Below are 19,533 nucleotides of genomic sequence, written 5' to 3' on the forward strand. Positions count from 1 at the left end.
CCTTCAATTTTTAAAAATCACATTCTGAAATAAGTGAAATATCTGTGCTAAATTGAAGGGGTTGGGGCTGGAAGTGAGCAAAAAAGCATTTTGAGCATGAGGTGTTAGTCTTACTTACGCGCTTCGGTCGTCCTGAGACGCAAGTCAGGTGGGAGAAGCAGCAGTTTGCTTTCTCTGCTCATTCCCTGGAGTTCATCTGTCATTTGCAAACACAACTTATTTTTCTCTCTCTTCCCTGTAAAGGCAGAAACCTGTGGGTTCTTGTCGTGGGGCGCTTCCCAAAGGAGCACAGAATTGGGATTCCAGAGTTCAAATACGTGGCCAACATGCACGGAGACGAGGTATGTATGCGGCTTGAATATCTGAAAAGTCACCAGACACACTTCCCCTCAGGTCTCTCGAGCTCCGTGTAAATGCTAAGGTAGCAGCATAAATCGTACCAAAAAATCTGGAAAGGTCTTGCAGTGAGGCCTTCTGGGAGAATTGAAGGAACCAGGGTCCGACAACCACCAGAGCCAGTGCTCTGGGAGGCTCCCTGGAGTTCGTTTTGTACCCGGACTGGAAAAACAGCAGTGCCCAAGCCCTCACGGCCAGCGGAGGCCCTGAAACCCACCCTGGGCTGACGTTTCCCACCTCCTGGGGGGCATCCAGATGACCCAGCGACGGAGCTGTAGTATATTTGAACTCAAAACAATCAGAAGATCCCAGAGAGCTATCCAAACTCCTGATATCTGACTTTTTGAAAGCTTTTGTCACCTGTCTTAATCTTCTGCTCAGTGTTTTCAATATTGAAGTTGACGGGCAATCAAGCTTACGGTTCTCTCGCTCAACAAACGCTCTTAAGTTTTGTAATGTCTTGCCTCTTTTCCAGCGTATCAGAGATAAACTCTCCTTTTGTTTTGTTTTGTTTGATGTCATGTTATTTATTTGGTTTTGTACATACCCCCTCCCCCACTTGGCAGTCATTCCCCTCAGGCCTTTGAGGGTGCTCCCCTGTCCTCTCTTACCGCGCTTCCTCAGAGGATTTGGGGAATGTGACAGTTGCAGTATTTTCTGTTCCCAGGAGCCCATACGCCTGAGCAGTGAAGTGGAAGGGAAAGATCGCTCCCAGTCATCACAGTCAAGAAAATTTACATAGCAATATGTGTAACGCCCGCTAAAACACGCTTACCTTTAAGGAGCGTCGAAGTAAAGGCGTAGTCCAGTATGCCTCATGAAGACACGTGGGAGTTGGCAGCAGTGTGGGTGGTGGGCTCTCTTCTGACACTGGGCTTCCTGTCCTGGCTTAGCCCTCCCCGGGCCCGGGCTCCATAGGAGCAGGGTCCACCTCTCAGGATGCACGCAGCCTGACCTGTCCTGCCGGGAGGACAGGACTTCCTGCAGTGGGAGCAAGATGCAGACACTGGCCTCTAAGAAAGGCGTAGGCCCTTGGACCTGATTTGTGAGCGGATGGAAGGTCAGTGCCCCTGTGATTTTGCTGAGTGTGATAGGGCCGTACCTGTCAGGTTTGATGTCGCTGGGAGTCTGACCAGCATTGGTGTGATAACACAACCGATCGCCACGGATGGCAGCCCAGACCTCCCCCTTGCTGTGTCATCTATGGACCCAGGTCCGTGGAGTCCATCTTTAGTAAAAGACATATGGCACTCGTTAACTACAGTAGTTTACTGTTGAATTCCTGACACGTCGGAGGTTCCAGCATGGTGCTCAGAAGTAACCCTCCGAGCTGAAACTTTGAAAGAGAAGCCAGAGTCCTTTCCATCCCTCACCTCTGAGTTGGCTTCTTTCTAACATGCACTTTCCCAAACTTCTGGCCTTTTGCTGTCTGGGTAGGTAATGTATCCCATCAAATCGGGGCTCTCTAGTTCACCCTGATTCTTTGAGGAATGCTAAGGACTGAGATTAAGAAAGGGTGAAGTCCCAGTGTGCCTTGGGGTGGGGACCTGAGGCCCTGTGATCCCCCGTGTGTCCCCCATGTGTCCCCACTGGTGGCAATGTCCGGGCTCTGTGGGCCACGGAGGAGCTTATCCTGAATGTGAGATCTTGTGCCTTCTGCCCTCCTGGTGCTGCGAGGAGCTGGGGACAGTGATGGCTTCACTCAGGAGCAGAGGAGTGTGTTTGAATAGAGGGTCCAACCACCTGACCCAGCCTTCTTCCTCTCTTAGATCTTTTGGAATTGAAAGAGCATTTTCGAGAACCCACTATAAAATGCTACATAGCTAACATTTTAGGGCACTGGTTCTCACCTTCTTTAGGTGGATGCCTTGCTATTCCACCACAGATGCTGGGTGCTGATCTCAGGATGTATGGATCTTTCTAGGAGTCTGTGGGCCTCGTGTGGACAATCCCACAGGGGACATCTATGCACAGAGTGGCCTGCTGGACAGAAGTGATCACACTGTTTTTAAAATGTTTCCTCTCTTACCTGGACCCCACCCCGCACAGAGGTGTGTGTGTTTCCCACACTGAATACATGGCTAGATGGCAGTGAGCATCCCCAGCATTAGAAAGACCCAGTTCTACTGATCATACCTGCTATTTTCCCCCATGAATTTTTACCTTACGTCCTTGTACCTTGTTTTAGAATCAGGTCTTTTTTAAATTAAAGGTAATCTGTTGTTGTTATTAAAATCAATCATGTACATCTCAGAAAAAAACATAAACCAACAACAACAACACTGTATATTGACCTTCCAAAAATTAGTAGTTAATTCCTTACTATTTATCCACCTAGAGGTTTGTGTGTGCATGTGTGCACTTCTATTAAATGAGCTATGCTGATTTGCTATTTGTAACATTTAAGTTAATACTAGCCACCCTTTCATGTCAATATGAGTTTATCCTGTCTTCTACCCCACTTTCTGGTTTCTCAAATGTCCCCCAGATTGTCTACATCAGGATCCAGTCCAGGACCATGCATCACATGTGGTCCATTCCCTTGAATCTTTTGTTCTAGCATTTAAAGGATCTTTTCGTGACTTTAGACTTAATAAAGAGACCTGATCAATTAGTTATCTGTCCTGCAGAATGTCCTACATTCTGGATTTTTTGCTTCCCTGTGCCTCTAGTCTCTCTGGTTCCTTCCAACCGGAAGCTAAGTGTAAAGGTTTGCTGTATTTAGGTGAAACATTTTTTGGCTAATAGACCCGTAGGAATCATGAAGATGGATTAATTTGGCCGATGCTGAGGGTTTGCAAAAACTTTGGGTAGCAAAACCAACTTAAAATGGCCCCTTGGCAGGTAGGTATTGTTATAAAAGAAGTGATATTAAACCTCCTCTTGTATAATATCTTTCTTGTCTCCTTTCACCCTGCCGTTGGCTCATGTCCTTCCAATGACCCTGGCTCACTGTGCCTCGTTGATCAGACTGGCAAGTTACTTTCTCCACAGTGCTTTACAAGCACATAATAACATGAGCCAACATTAATAAGCATGGGCTACACTAAGTGCTCGGTGGGGGGTTGTGCTTGGTCGTAGGCTGTCTGAATCCCAGCCCAAGCGCCGGGCCTTACCCAGCTATGGGTCTGCCTCCTTGACTCTCTCTGCTGCCTTCTAAGTGTTCTGTTTGTACTCTTTTCATTTGGACGTATAGATCTATGATCTGTTTGGATGGATACCTAATGGTGCCCTTCGATGAGAAGATTTGGTCTTACTCATCATGTAAAAAAGTGGCAAGCTCTTCGAGTAACGCTGGATATAAATCCAAGTCCGTTTTTTCTACTCCCTGCCTTCTCCTTGATTGCCGTGGAATCACACGGGGTAGCTAACAGCACCCTGTGAGAAGCCTTTGCCACCTGGTGTTCATGCTCTTTCCAGAACAACGTGAGAGGCGTGTTTCTGAGTTTTCTACCTTTCTCATTTTCATAAGACTAGCAGGTGTTTTCCTAGTTCACCCGGGCCCTCCGTGTGCACACACAATGACATGTCGCCTTGTAGAAGCCTCGATCCTAGTTTTAACGTACGCAGGTGCCTAGTCGGTGGCTCAGACACAGCTGAAGTCTAGGGATTGTCCCTCCTTGGATGATGCCGGCACACGCTGAGTGGGGCTCCCTACCCGTTCCCTTCCTCCACCAGTACTGACAGTGTTTGAGAGTGGGGTCTTTGTCCCCTGTGCCCTCCTCGTGCTGGTGGCTGGCTTTGTAGTAAGCTATCACCAATAATCTACCAGGCCCCGAAACTGGGAACGTCTAATACCTTCAGCCTCAATGTGGGCAGGAGAGAAGCCTGGGAAAATCACTCCTTGTTCCTTCCTCAAGGCCTCCTCACACTGTTTTGTGCCTGTCTCCTATCCCATGGTTTTTAAACTTTGTAGAACAAGAAAATCTTGGCTAATCTCTAGATTATTAAGACATCTCTAATGCCTCTCTAATGGAAATACTGAAGTGAGGCATGACTATGTGCTGAGAAAGTTGAGTGCCAGTAGTTTTAAGCTAATCCAGTAATAGGCAAAGGAGAGGTCACAGGCTGGGTTCACAAGGTTCCCTTGACTTCAGGGCCATGGTCTTAAGTAGTATGGGGGTAGGTATTCAATATGTGCTTGTTATGCTTAATTGCCAATTCGGATTCTTTTTTTTTTTTTTTTTGCCCCCTAAGCTCCTATTTCTTAAACATCAATAAGTTACTTTTACTATGATGGGTTATTCAGGTAGACTTTTTTTTTTAAGATTTTATTTATTTATTTGACAGAGAGCACAAGCAGGGGGAGCAGCAGACAGAGGGAGAGGGAGAAGCAGACTCCCCACTGAGCAGGGAGCCCGTTGCAGGACTTGATCCCAGGGCCCCGAGATCATGACCTGAGCTGAAGGCAGACGCTTAGCCGACTGAACCACACAGGTGCCCCTCAGTAGACTTTTGAAATATCCACATCACACTTAGAATTTCACATTTGGGTGGCATTAATTTATAGTTTATTGTGTTCTAGATATATAAGTTGAAAGCAGAAACATTCCCTGGATAACAGTAGCCATATTTTTCAACCTAAAAATAAAGGATAATGGATAAATGATTTTCACACCCCTTCTTGACATATAAGAGACAACTTATGTAGTTTATATGCTAAGATGTTTGCATTTAAAGGGCATTTTAATGGTTTATATGAACACTAAGACATAATATCCGAATTTTGCCCATGCTGGAAAATCTGGGATGTGTAGTAAATATGCAGTACAAGTTCCAAATGTACTAAAAAAAAAAAAAAAAAAAAAAAAAAATTAAAGCTTGTCCTTCCAGATGCCATTTGCCAAGTTCTTTTTTCCACCATTATCACAGATGATAGCAAAATGTCCTCAGTTATGCAGTGTGGCTTTAGATCATTAATTTTTTCCTTTATGGAGCTAGAATTAATCTTCATTCCAAGTGAAGTGTCAGATTCTTTTAAGTATGTATTAAATTTCTCCTGTAATTGTGCTTTTTCTCTTCATCTCCACTTTTGGGAAGGCTGGGCTAGGGCGGCTGGATTCCTGAGTCCTTGGCGGGGTCAGAATTGTTAGCCCCCACCCCTGGAAAAGTGGTTCAATGTTAAAAATGGTTCGAGGGAAATAACTTGATCATTTTTTTTAAGATTTTATTTATTTATTTGACAGAGCAGGAACAGGGGGAGTGGGAGAGGGAGAAGCAGGCTTCCCACCCCGATGAGGGGCTCGATCCCAGGACCCCGGGATCATGACCCAAGCCGAAGGCAGACGCTTAACGACTGAGCCACCCAGGCGCCTCTAATTTGATCATTTGTACATCTGCCCTCGTTAAGCAGCTTAAGTTCTCATGTTTTCAGAAATTTCCTCCCTAGAAAGTCTTGACCTTGTAATGGATTTGTCAACAATAATCAGCAATCATTTATTGAGTACATGATATCCCCAGAGCTGGGCAAGAAACCAGCGCTACAGAGAAAGCCCGTTAGGATCCCTGCCCTCAAGGCTTAGAGGATGGAGTGGGGGGGGGGCGGGGTGGTCAGTCAAGGTCAGTCGGGCCATTGTAAATGTCTGTGGGTGGTATTAGGAGAAACACAAACGTGCAGAGTTCTGGGACCTCATGCGTAGGTCATGGCACCCAGACTTTGGGAGCCCAGGGAAAAGTCTGCTAGATAACTTAATATTTTAGGCTGATATTTGAAGAAGGACTTAAGGAGGCAATCAGACAAATGAATTAAATCAGTAATACACTATTTGGGGAGCTCCTGAGGTCACAGGCTTTTCTTCCACCGAGCAGCTGCATTACAGTGTAGCATTTTAGAAAACCAATTCCGTCATTGGGATAGCTGGGTTTTGTTCTCTCTCTCTCTCTCTCTCTCTCTCTCTCTCTCTCTCTCTCTCTCTCTCTCTCATTCTCACTCTCACAAATTACCTAGTAATTGTAGACTCTTCAAAAATTTTTTTCCACTGTTAAAAAATTCTTTGAAGAGCTAGAACAATCATTTTTATCTCTCTAGCAAATTCCGCCTTAATTGTAAACTAAAACTGATGGAGAATTTATTTTCTGCTTTCTGGGTTATTGCCATTTTAACTGGTAGATGAATGATCAGTGAAAGGCTCCCGAAACTGGTGTGTTCATCCAGCCTTTCAGTTTCTTCATGAGGGATTCTCATATTAAGTCTACACCCTCCCAGAGAGGAAGTGAGCATGCTAAATGGAAAGCTGATTAAGCTTTTGGGATTGCTTTGACCGTGTTCTTTTTTAAAATTTGGACTCTCTGGGATTTCATATTCAAAGACTTAGTTTTAAAGAAGGGAGGTTTATGCATAAAACATGAATGAGTGCTTGAAACATTTATATTAAGGTTGGGAAGAATTAATTTGAATAATATTTGGCATAAATCTGCTGTTAGGAAGACAGCAAAATATAGCCCAACAAAAAGAGAGGATTTTAATTCCCTGAAATTTTAGCTGTTTAGCCTCAGCAGTTTTTAAATTATCTGACTCTTAATTGGTTCTTTACCATATTTCCAAGATTTTTTACTTATCCTCTGCAGTTAAGGACATGTGATTTGTTTTGGAATATGGAGACAAACAGAAAATACCTTGGTTCTACATTTGTTGACTTGAAAGAATCATGATTTTTATTGGTTTTGTAAAAATAATAAAGGTTCTCTTTAAAAAGCCACAAAAATAAAAGGAATAAAAATCATTCAAAATACTATCACTTAGAAATAACCATCATTGGGCGCCTGGGTGGCTCAGTTGGTTGGGCGACTGCCTTCGGCTCAGGCCATGATCCTGGAGTCCCGGGATCGAGTCCCACATCGGGCTCCCTGCTCAGCGGGGAGTCTGCTTCTCCCTCTGACCCTCCCCCCTCTCGTGCTATCTCTCATTCTCTCTCTCTCTCTCAAATAAATAAATAAAAGCTTTAAAAAAAAATAACCATCATTAATATCTGCCACACATCATTCTAGACATCTATGGATTTCTGTAGGAAGAGAATGAGAAGGATTAAAAGGATATAACATAAAATGGATGCCATATTCTATGTTACCCTTAAATAAGTACAAGATTTCATTTTACTTGGACAGGATAAATTGAAGTGAAACTAAAATAATTGGTGAACTTGATAAATATTTTCTCAAATTATTGGAAGATTCTTCCAGTCAAGAAAAAAAATGAGGGAAAACTTGGAAATTGTAATCATTGAAAATATATAGTTTTTAGCTCTCGATAGAATCTTCTAACCCCTTGCTATGAACGCTTCTGTCCCCCAGCCCCCATCCTCTGTCAATGATAAACATTAACTTTTCCATTCTGTTCTGTACCTGTTCTCCCACAGTTCCTCAGTCTCATTCTGTAGCTTAATTACAGCTTCTTGACTCCTCTTTGTTTTCATTTGCTTTGAGTTGGATGAATGTCTTTGCCAACTCACGTCTTGAGTTGTGGTGTGCTTGAGATTGTTCAGTTGAGATAGTTGAGGGAAAGGCACATCTTGAGCCCCATGGGGATTCTGGTACGGCTCCTCTGTACTTGACTGGGGACTCAGATGGGCCTCGGTTTCTTCCTGATTCATCCCTCTAACTGAACCAACCGCCCGACAGTCCCAACCAACATTTAGAAATTTCAGGAGCTGCAAGTGACTCTTGGTCACTGCCTCCTCCCCAAGCCCTTGGCAGAATGCTCCTTAAGTCACTACACTTTCCACGTGTAAATTAGCTTTTCACAAATGAGAGTCACAGCAGCTCCTCCACTGGCCAGCAAGTAGCTCATGAGGCTGCTTCCAGAGTGCTTGAGCTCCCAAAACAGACACTTGGAAACCTCATGTGTGGCTTACTTGCCTTTTTTTGGTTATCTGTAAAGACTTTTTCAAGCTGACAACTTTTTTTATAAGATTTTATTTGAGAGAGGGAGAGAGCATGAGCAGGGGGCAGAGGCAGAGGGAGAAGCAAACTCCCTGCTGAGCAGGGAGCCTGATGTGAGGCTCCATCACAGGATTGTGACCTGAGCTGAAGGCAGACACTTAACCCACTGAGCCACCCAGGCATCCCACAAGCTGACAATTTTGACTGTAAAAACAAAAATCAAGGTAGTAGAAGATAGAAATAAGTAGGAAAAAAAATTGAAGTCAGAATTGAATATATTTCCACTCTGAAATTGATGGCTACCTGTGAATATGTAAATGACATATTCCAAATTTTCTTAGTCCCCATTTCAATTATTCCATGTTCATTAGGATAACAAATTCATCAAGTGTGGTTTCTTTCCTTGCCAGTGGGGAGAATAAAGTGAGAAATTACCATTCAAGGATTGCTCATCCATTGTCACAGCAGTGATTTCATAGGGTGGAGCTGTAATTGGAAACCGCTGCCCTGCTACATTGCCTACCTTAGTAGTGCCTTTACAGCACAGCCCTTGATCAGCCGCTGCCCTAGAGTTCCCAGTGACTAACCCCTCAGCAGCATCTGACCGTGGGTGAGAGGCCAGCATTCCTTACCCAGAAGCAGATTCCTTGAACCCAGGATTATAGACACAAGCTGATATAGCCTAGTCAGATCTTTCTATAATAAGGTTGAGGTGTGAATTACCTTTTTAAAATAATAATTTAAAAAATTGGCCTTACCATTGAGAATTATAAAACAAGATCTCTCCTAGGTCTCCAGTTTCCCAGTCACTGGTGATACATAAGATAATTGTGGGTGGACCTGACCATTTTTATTTTCATAGTCCTGCTTTTTAAACAGTGTACATTAGAAACCTGTCTAGCAAAATGGTAATGACACAAAGGTTTTCATTTCTCCTGTAGGTAAAAAGTGAGCCAATTTAAAGAAAATATAGATGAGCAGTCATATAGATGATATGCAGATATGGCAAAAAAAAAAATACGAGAATGATGTGCAAATGACTCAAGTTTCGGCAGCATGAGAATGTGGCAATCGGAAATACGCAGATAGGGCAAACATTGCACAAGTGTGCAAGAGGGAAATTTGGAAATAGGGATATTAAAGTCTGAAACCTATTTAAGTTGTGCTTGTTACAAGCCTGAATTTTACCCTATTAAAATCGACATTTGTCTATTGTGTCTGATGCAGTGGGTGTCCCCTGCCGTCCCCCGAGACCCACAGGACGGCGTCCGGCCGCACCGCGCATGCTCGCGGAGCCGCGCTCCCGTTGCTCTCCCGAGCGCCGCCTCTGCCCTTCCGGTCCGGGAAGTATTTTGGAAGGGAAACAAATTGGAAACATAATGAGCATAACCTTTATCCCACCTAATTCAATTTTTTTAAAAAAGTAAATTCTTCACAGATGGGTACTTTAAAACAAAATTAACTTTCTAAGTAATTTTTGCTGAGAGTTTTCAGCGCGCTGGTGACTGATTGCCACTTGCCAGAGCCCCCATGTGTTTGAGAAATCGTGGTCTCACAACTGGTTTTGGTTTCAAATACCAAACTGTAGTAGAGCCCCTCGTGGGGGAATTTGTGCTTTAGGGACTATTTTCCTCTGACCTAATAATATTCCCGTTTTGTCTTTAACACACACAGACTGTCGGGCGGGAGCTCCTTCTCCACTTAATTGAACATCTCGTAACCAATGATGGAAAAGACTTTGAAATCACAAATTTAATCCGCAGCACCCGGATACACTTCCTGCCTTCAATGAACCCAGATGGATTTGAAGCGGTCATAAAGCCTGACTGTTTTTACAGTAATGGAAGGTGAGGATGGACTCGTCTTTTCAGAACAACAAGGCCCCCATCAGACAGTACCCCGGGGGCCTTGTTAGTGAACCAGCTCAGCCTGGATCATGTCACTGCCATGCTGAAAACTCTTCAGGCTGCCACTGCTTTGAGGACAAAAAGTAAAATCCCAAAGAATGCTGCTTTACTCCCGTGCCCGCCCTACTGCTCGCACTTGCTCACCCTGCCCCAGCCCCTCGGAGTCTCCTCCATCTCCTGGACCGACCTGGTTCTTTCTCGCCTCAGGCACAGGCACACCTCACTTCCCACTCCTCGCCCCTCTCACTGCCAAACAGTGTTTCCTCAGAGACTCCCTCCATGACCTGTCCTATATTAGGCTCCTGGTTCATACCACCTGCCACTTTACCTTCATGGCACAAATTTTAAGGTCTGATTTTTTGTTCAGTGTCTCTCTCCACACAGATCTGTAAGCTACCCTGGGGGCAGGAATCCTGTCACCCACGTTGCTCACTGTTAAATCTCCAGGGCCTAGCTGGGCCGTCAGTAATTACCAGTTAGTTTATTAAGCCAGTGCAAGAACTAACCACAAAAGAAGAGGGAGTCAGGGCGCCTGGGTGGCTCAGTTGGTTAAGTGTCTGACTCCTGATTTTGGCTCAGGTCATGATCTCAGGGTCGTGAGATGGAGCTCTTTGTCGGGCTCTGTGCTCAGCGGGGAGTCTGCTTCTCTCTCTCTGTCCCTCCCCCCATTTGTGCTCTCTCTCTCTAAAAAAGCCGTTAAAAAAAAGGAAGAGGGAGTCTTGTATTTCTGATTTAAACAGTTTATTTTGTTGCAGTGTGCCTCAGGAAGTTTAGCATTTCTCTAATGTCTAACATTTATATTTGGGCAAACATTTGTTTGCTTTTACCAAAAATAAAATCTCACCACTGATTCCCTTCAACTTTAGGTTTTTCTAGTGTATTTAAATATGGCCAGTCCACTTTCCAGAAGTACATTTGTATAAAGTAGTGTGTTCCTGTTGTCTCTGTTATCAGTTGCTATGTAACAAACCATCCCCAAATTTAGGGATTCGTACCCTTTTTATTTACTCTCAATTCTGTAAGTCAGGAATTTGGACAAGCCAGAGCAAGGCTGGCCAGTCTCTGTACCATCCTGTCTGGAGCCTCAGCTGGGGCTGGCTGAGACCACCAGCCTGGGACATGTCTGGAGTCTCAATTCTGGCTGTCACCTGGGTTCCTCATTTCTCCAGGCGGACTCTCCACGGGGTTAGCACCAGAGTCTCAGGTTTCCCAGAGGGAGTGTTGCAAGAGCAAAAGCCCCGAAATGCAAACACTCGTCAAACCCCTGCTTACAGCACAACAGCTACGATCCCCCCTGGTAAGAGCCAGTCACACGGGAGGGGCTGGGGAGTGCGTGGATGCCAGGGGTGGCCCTCCGAGGCTACCCAGGCGACCATCCACCTTCCCTGTGCTCACATTTGGAAGAACACCTGGAGCCCAAACCAAAGGGATACACACTGCACGCGTCCACTTCCTCACATACCATCAGTAAACCCAAAAATATTCTTTCTTTTAAAGGGAAAATAATAACTACTATGACCTGAATAGAAATTTCCCCGATGCTTTTGAATTTAATAATGTGTCAAGGCAGCCTGAGACTGTGGCTGTCATGGAATGGCTGAAAACAGAGACATTTGTCCTCTCTGCAAACCTCCACGGCGGCGCCCTGGTGGCCAGTTACCCATTTGACAACGGTGTTCCAGGTGAGCAAACAGCGCCCGGCCTGGCTTCCTGAGCCCGGAGTGGGACTGCAGAGTCGGCCTCCAGAGGGGAAGAAGTCTGCCAGAGCTCTGCCCTTTGCGGCCAGGGATGGAAAAGCCTCGTTTTCTCACCTCTGAGCCACTCTTCCTACAATTTATAGACTGCAGATGGGCACGGTGGCTGACCTGGCAACCCCCAGGATTATTTGAGATTCATCGGGAAAATAGTAGAATCGGGTTAGAATACCCCACAAGAGGCAACATGCCTGAAAGTAAATAAAACCGGAACAACTTTACCTTTCTTTGCTAATCATAGGAGCAATCATTTGACTCCTCTTAAAACTCTGTGGGATGAGGACTTAAAACGAGCGCAGTGCCTTTATTTAACCCCTACAGTATGTAAGGAAGGCTTGCCACCCCCCAGAAATGAGTGAGAGTGACTAAGAGGCTATTTACCTTGTAAGCCGATACAGGAGGAGTTGGAATATGCATCTAGTTTGTTTTGTGTGGTATCACCCTGTGTCTGCTCATTAGAAACGAGGAGAAAGGGTAGGGGGAGCCCTTGTGGAAGTGGACACGCGTCCCTCTGGGAAAGCAGGGTCTTTGCATGTGATGCGGTGGTGTGTTTACTAACACGGCGCCACGCGTTTCCAAGTACTTGTACTCCGACACCAACAGAAAGGTCTTGGTTTATTTTTCACACACAGCAACTGGGACGTTACACTCCCGTAGCTTAACCCCTGACGACGATGTTTTTCAACACCTTGCACATACCTACGCTTCAAGAAATCCCACCATGAAGAAAGGAGACCAGTGTAAAAACAAAATGAACTTTCCTAATGGAATCACAAATGGCTACTCCTGGTATCCACTCAAAGGTCAGTTTCTCTTCCCTTCTAGCATTCTCCCATTGCCTTCATCCAGAGGTGCCACTGGCTTTTGTTGACCCCAGCAGTTGTCCAGATTTGTTCAGCATGGTGCCATCCTTTAGTGGTGTTTCTGTCAGCTCATGGCCCAGAAGCACTGGGGCCTGATGGCCGGAGAGCTGCTCAGATGCTCGCTCAGCATTTGCCTACGATGAGCCAGGAACTTTGCCAAGAAAGCTGAACAGGACACAGCCCCTACCCTCAGGCTTAATAGGGAAGAGCAGCACGCAAGTAAATAACTGTGGTGGCAGTGTAATTAGAATAAAAATGGGAGGTTTGGAAAAGGTAGTGTGCCCGAGAGGTAGAAAGCCAGAGTACAACAGGGAGTGGAGAAGACCCTGGAGAAATGTAATGCTTAGGTCACATCGACCAGGAACCCCTGCTAATCCAGCTACTTATGGCCACGCGCCCGGGGGATCCAAATATCGCCAGATCGCCCGGTTTGTAAAACAAGCTGAACTTGTACGTGAGGTATCATGATTTTTAAAGCCACTTTGCAAGCTGAACAAGAATGCTTTTCCAGCTAGATATGAGGTGGTGGGTGGGGGGAGGGTCCAGTTTTCTGCCCTTGGACCAGGACGGCCCGGTGAGGGAGGGCGTTAGGAGACCGCTATGTAGGGCCATGGGATTGGGGGCAGGGGGCTGTTCTTGTGAAAGGAATCACTAAGCAAGCCCAGGGGTGTAGGAGAACTCGGGTTTGTCGGGCGCCTGAGCGAGCAGGAGGGCCCGGGGGGGGAAGAGCGGGGGGGGAGGGGGGGGGGGGGGACTGGGCCTCAGTGGTGGAAGGTGCCCCCCGTGACACTGGTTCGCCTGACCCTGCCCGCAGGGAGCAGTAGGCTGCGTTGCGGCACGCGGGCCCCTTTCCCAAGGTGTCACTGGGAGGTACAGGCTCTGCCGTCCTGTTGCATGAGCTGGTACTTTCCGGTCTCTGCCAGCTTCCCAGGTGATGTAAGCAGCAGGGCCAGCTAGACACTGCAGCACCCCACACTCCTCTCTGTTGTCCCCGATACAGCTCCCACCACAGGCCCACGCCCTGCTCCTCACTCTTCACAGGCAGCCAAGGGCTCCCTCCTGCCCCAGGGCAGAGCTGTCCCTCATGGGCCGTCTGTAACCTTCAAGGCAGTTCCAGATGTGTGGGGAATGAGCCAGGAAGCTAACGTGGCTGTCGAGAAGCGGTGTACCCCAAGAAAGGCAGGCAGAGCCCGCTACTTTGAGGAGCTTAGAACAGAGCATTCCAGCTCGGTCTGGAGGTTTTGTCCACCAGGCCTGAGTTGCATTATCCAGAGCTGCACACACACTCCACGCTTAGCAGCCCCATTCCTGCACGCTTTGTACGCCTGTTCTGCTGTTTCAGTTCTTTCTGTCTGAGAGCCATCCAACCCAGGACTTCGGTTTTGTTTCTTTTTCTTTTATTTCTTGGTGAAAACAAGGTCAGAGAGAAATACAAAACTTAGAAGGCGAGTAAATACAAAGGACAGAGGAATTCTTCCTGCTAGAATCTAGACCTACATAGATATTACTTAATATTTTGATATATTTTGACTATTTTCTTAGCATGAAGTCTTTTCCTAATTCAGTACTTCCCAAATACCCCGACAGAATTGAGAATACATATTTTATTAGGCAGATATCAAGTATAACAAAATCTGGCAGAAAGTACTTCCTTCAAAGTTACCGTATTTCATCAAATCCAAGATGCCACTGATTATAAAATACACTGTACCACTAAGGAAGAAACAAAAATGTTCCTGGCCAATCTAATGATGTTTTTCAGCCATCAAGTTTAAGACCCCTCCCAATTCAGATTTTAAAATATGAAGTCTTGCATCTGAGAAAATACAAAATGGGACTATAGCCCTTTGAAAATAGGGTCTCCAGAGGTGAGAACTGGGAGGTGAGCATGGGCACTGGTGGCCTCAGAAGGGGGTGTGGGCCCCCGCCCCCTCTCTTTCATTCCTGAAGCATCTCGGTGTCACGGGCAGGAGCACAGGGCCTTGAGCAGGACAGTCTGTGCTGGGCTGTGCACTCACATGCATGTTACTTACCCTCTGGGATTGTCTCGTCGTCTCTGAGATGGGGGGGGGGGGTCACTGCCGTGACCGGCTCTTCAAATGGTTCCCCAGTCATAGCAAACGCCCACTGAATGTTAGCCATTATTCTCCCAGTGAGTGTACTTAGCTTTACAATTATGTATTTATGAATGGTTTGCAAACAGTTTTTTAGAAGTATTGTTCCGTATCTGTTTAGAATGTAATTTACAGAAGAAATGTACACTGATGAATCCTTTTTGTAAAGTATGATTGACAAAAAAGGACTGACCCTTCCCCTCCCCCTTGGTTGCACAGTTGAACTTGGGCCTGCTCTGATCCAGTTACCCATATGGGAGTATTTAGGACTGCCTGTTCATGCCTGGGTGATAAAACGTCAAGCCCTGAGTTTATATGCTAATATGTCAAATTCGTCTTTTCCTGTTTACATGTACTTTCCTTGCAGCTGTCTGATTCACTTGTCCCCAAGATACATGATACTTGACTCCATTCCAATTTTAGACCTTAAAAAATTAAATATGTTTGTGTTTAGGTGGAATGCAAGATTACAACTACATCTGGGCCCAGTGTTTTGAAATTACGTTGGAGCTGTCATGCTGTAAATATCCTCATGAGGAGAAGCTTCCATTCTTCTGGAATAAAAACAAGGCCTCATTGATTGAATATATAAAACAGGTTCACCTAGGTTTGTAAGATTTTTTTATTAATTCCTATTAACACAAAACATAGCACCTAGCAAAACCTTTGGGTTGAGAGAATGCAAGCCCCTATTTGTTTTCCTGGTAGAGCCTCATTTTGAGTACCAGAACTAACGATTAAGAATTTTCTCTGCATGAATATCCGCAGCACGTGAGAAATGCAGTGCCCATCAGTTCATAGAAGAGAAAGCATGATGTATGTTACTTTAATATGGGGGTGCAAAATCCAGAGTACTTCCAACCTCCAATTTTTCATGTGGAAATCTCACAAAAGATCCAGGAAAACAAGTCATTACTCTGTTAAATCATTCCCCATCTAGGAAATGCCGTTTGCTTGTCACACAATATCATAGATCCAGAGAACACTGGACATGCCATTTTGCCTTTTTCTTAGTACTGGGATGCTGACCTAGCACCATTAGCTTCAAACCCCTCACACCCTGCAACTCTGCCAAATGACCTACCTGGTCCTGGAAGTCTTCCCAGGCTGGTCGTCTCTTTATCACAGGTGGACAGACTAACCGGGCAAGAGTGATAGTTCTCAAACCTGTACAGCAGACTCCCAGGAGGGCTGGTGAAAACAGATTTCCAGGCCCCAGCCCCAGGAGTTTGATTTAGTGAATCCTGAATGGTGCATCTTCCGCGAGGAGATGCTGGTGCTGCTGGTCCAGGGACCACGCTCTGAAAACCACTGTAGCAGAGAAACTCAGTGCTTGTGATGGTGATGGAGTCATGCAGTTTAAGCTTCTTTAGCCAGGCTGCGTCTCTGTGGGCGGGGAGTGGAAGCCTCTCTGCATTGCCAGGGTTTAAGTTCTTTCTCTCCCTTCAGAAGGGCTTCAGAAATTGGCATAGTAATTAGACTCCTACATCACGCTAAAGTAGGTGTGGGTTTGTGTCGATGAGGGGTTGCATCATAGGCCTGCTGCATAGCTGCACAATTCCTGTAATTACCCCAAAACTTTCCACCTGCTAGTGAGATGGAGGGAAGAGTCAGACACACAGGGGGTCCAGGGCTGAGTACAAGGATAATTAAGAGCTTCCTGTGGCCCCATATATGCCCCTCCCCCCTTTCATACCTCTCCCCCCAACCTCCAGCACCCCCCCCCCACAGCACAGGTGCACAAAGATTATTGGTGAATTCACAGGGCTGAGACACGTATGAAGTAGGCCAATTCCCTGTGATAAGGGATGTTAAAGAAGTCATTTTTTCATCAGCATCTTAGCATTTACTAAGATTATTGGGTCCTCTCAATTAATATTCTGGTATTTTGCTACTAGATTTTCCTCATGAGGCACATAGTAATTTAGCCTTTCTATTGTAGTTCCTTATTTAGTGTTACTCTGCCTATTGTAAAATTTCTCCATCAGCATCAACATGGGAGTGCAGCTGAACAAGAAATATGTTCCACATAACTGCACTACTCTTTTCAGAATTTCAGTCTAGCTGTAAAGGTTATTTTCCAAGCACTGAATTAAGGTGGGCTCTGAAGTGTCATGCTGACCTAATAATGCCCGTGAAGGAGCTTTGTAAACTGTTAAGTAACGTGCACATTGTAACATGACTATTACTAATTTGGAGGGCTTACAAGTCCATAGGTTTTATAAAGAATATTCATCTGCCTATCCCTATAATCAGGTATGCACAACCTACTTAAAAATATATATATAAACACATCAACCCTGCCCCCTTGTGGTTTAAGACAGGCTTTTTTTTTTTTCTAATTTAATAATGAAACCCAATTTCAAAACACTAATAGTGTGGTTATTGTCACTTGATAGGTTCTCTCCATTTCAGTGTGTAGTAGGAAGCCAAAGACTGTCTTTGCTTGGGGATGATGGGACCAAACCTTCTTGCTGGTTTTGCTGTGGTTTAAGGAAAGTACTGATATTTATCAAGCGGTGTTGCGTTCAGGGGCTTAGCTTCACCACTTGCTAAGATGCATCTGAGACTTGGACCCATCTCCAAGTCTCTGGCTGTCTCTGGCTTACCTTGTCTGGGAAGGAAGGCCTGGAAAGTGGTACATATCACTTCCATTTTACAGGTGATGAAACTGAATCTGGGAATGTTTAGTGACCTGGGATTTACACTGAGACTGACTGGTACCTATCTGTACTTACCTAATGTGTCAGAAGACCTCCTAAGAAGGGCATGAGGGGAATATCTCTTCAAAGAATAATGCCACCGATACCCAATGAATAAATGCATAATTGGGTTACTAAGTCATGACTGATGTTTATAGTTGGATCCTACCTACAAAGATCAAAAGGATACATACCAAGTAATAGGAATAAATATAAATGAAACTTTTAGAAAAGGCAGAAGGACAAATTACCTGAAACTAGAGGTTCACAGCTGCTGTCTGTTGAATATGTGAGAAGGAAATATGGCATTTAGTAATTTCTTCTCTGGGGGTGGAAAATGAAGAGTCAAGAATTAGGAAAGTGAAAGGCAACTTGGGTCAAGCAGAAGTTTGCTTAATGTTTGAGACAAAGATTTTGTTGCTAAGTGTCAAAATTTTACATTTCATTGTAAACTTTTCTGAAGGAACTAAAATTATGCTGTGTTATCTTTCTGCTCCAGTAAATAATTACTAAGTAAAATGTTCTGGGAATAGTTCAGGGTCATTTCTTCCTTGTGGCTTCTTATGTCATTAAGATGATATGTCACTGAGTGAACACACTGGAAGGTGAAGTATAACATTTAAAATGACCTTTTCTTAACTGTACTCCTGAAATTTTGAGGTGAGGGGTATGGTGTCAGGTTCAGTGTGGGCCCTGGAGACTAGTGTGGATTTACAGCCAGGCTGTAGGAGCTTAAGGTTATATAATAACCCAAAGCCTTAGTTTCCTCATCTGTAATACTAACAATAAACGTTCACTCCTGTTATTAGTAATAAGACACCATTAACCAATCCCATGATTCCAAGCAATCTTGTGATTATAATTGTTTCCCATCTAGTCTGACTATGAGACAAAACTATTGAGGCCCTTGCATAGGTAAGTATCTTATTGTAAATTAATACACTGGCATTTTTTTTTTTTTTAACTAATCTCTACACCCAACATAGGGACTCGAACTCATGACCCCGAGATCAAGAGTCACATGCTCCACTGCCTGGGCCAGCCAGGCGCCCCCACCTCCCCTGCTTTTTGTAAATACACGGGCATTTTTTAGTTTAGGATTTAGTGGAATCTACCGAGGACAATGTTGTAGTAGTTTGGTGACTGAGTAAGCAACTTGGAAAAGATAGGAATGGATTTAGGTTGTCATCTGTGTTCTTATTTTGATACTAGGTGCCATAAATGGACTATTTGACAATAAACAAATTTAGTCTATAAATCTGATTGTTAGCTTGACTGTATTTTAAGTTACATCAAAAATAAGTTTACCAAGTTCTGGTTCAAGATGGCAACGTAGGAGGATCCTGAATTCATCCCCTCCCACAGACACACCGAATCTATAGCTACATATGGAAACCCCAAAACTACCTGAGCCGTTCCTACACATTGGGCGAATGAGAATAAACCTATATTGCAACGAGTAGGAGAGGTTGAGACACGATCCTGCCATACACCCCATCCCTGTTGCAGCAACCCACATCGAAGGAACTCACAACTCCAAACTTCTCCCTGAGCAGCAAAAGGTTTGAACCCCACATGTGGCACCCCAACTTTTAAAAGCTACCCAAGAAACAATCCCTGAAAACACCTAGCTTTGAAAGCCACGGGGCTTGCATCCACAAGACCCTCAAACTGGGAGATAGTTCTTAAAGGGTCCGCACAGGTGCACTTGGCTGCCTGCCAGGGCCCAGTGCAGAGCCAGCCAACTGAAAGATGCCCAGTTTTTCTGTGACAAAGGCCTATTTGCTGGTCTTAAAGCTTTGACCTGAGGGGCAGGCATCTAATTTAACACACATCTAGGGGTCTACTGAAATACTCTCCAAAGATGGAAGCTGGCAGAAACCATGTTTGCACTCTCCCTCCCTCCAGCTCACCAGTCT

The 19,533-nt window shown here is 45.0% G+C and overlaps 1 protein-coding gene across 5 annotated transcripts in view; it reads left to right on the forward strand.

Annotated features, from left to right (window-relative positions):
• Positions 1-19,533, forward strand: part of CPM (carboxypeptidase M) — a 131,978-nt gene that overhangs the window by 103,715 nt on the left and 8,730 nt on the right. For 3 of the 5 annotated variants that reach the window (XM_025882939.2, XM_025882941.2, XM_025882940.2), the window contains exons 3-7: positions 244-341; positions 9,949-10,121; positions 11,679-11,863; positions 12,568-12,738; positions 15,367-15,519. In XM_025882939.2, the coding sequence (XP_025738724.1) occupies positions 244-341; positions 9,949-10,121; positions 11,679-11,863; positions 12,568-12,738; positions 15,367-15,519 (780 nt within the window). The remainder of the gene's footprint in view (positions 1-243; positions 342-9,948; positions 10,122-11,678; positions 11,864-12,567; positions 12,739-15,366; positions 15,520-19,533) is intronic. The other 2 variants (XM_073900681.1, XM_073900680.1) reach the window with 1 other exon arrangement.

The sequence above is a fragment of the Callorhinus ursinus genome, unplaced genomic scaffold (assembly GCF_003265705.2).
Source record: "Callorhinus ursinus isolate GAN/ISIS: 27379988/994484 unplaced genomic scaffold, GSC_fseal_2.0 scaffold14, whole genome shotgun sequence".
In the NCBI taxonomy this organism is placed as follows: domain Eukaryota; kingdom Metazoa; phylum Chordata; class Mammalia; order Carnivora; family Otariidae; genus Callorhinus; species Callorhinus ursinus.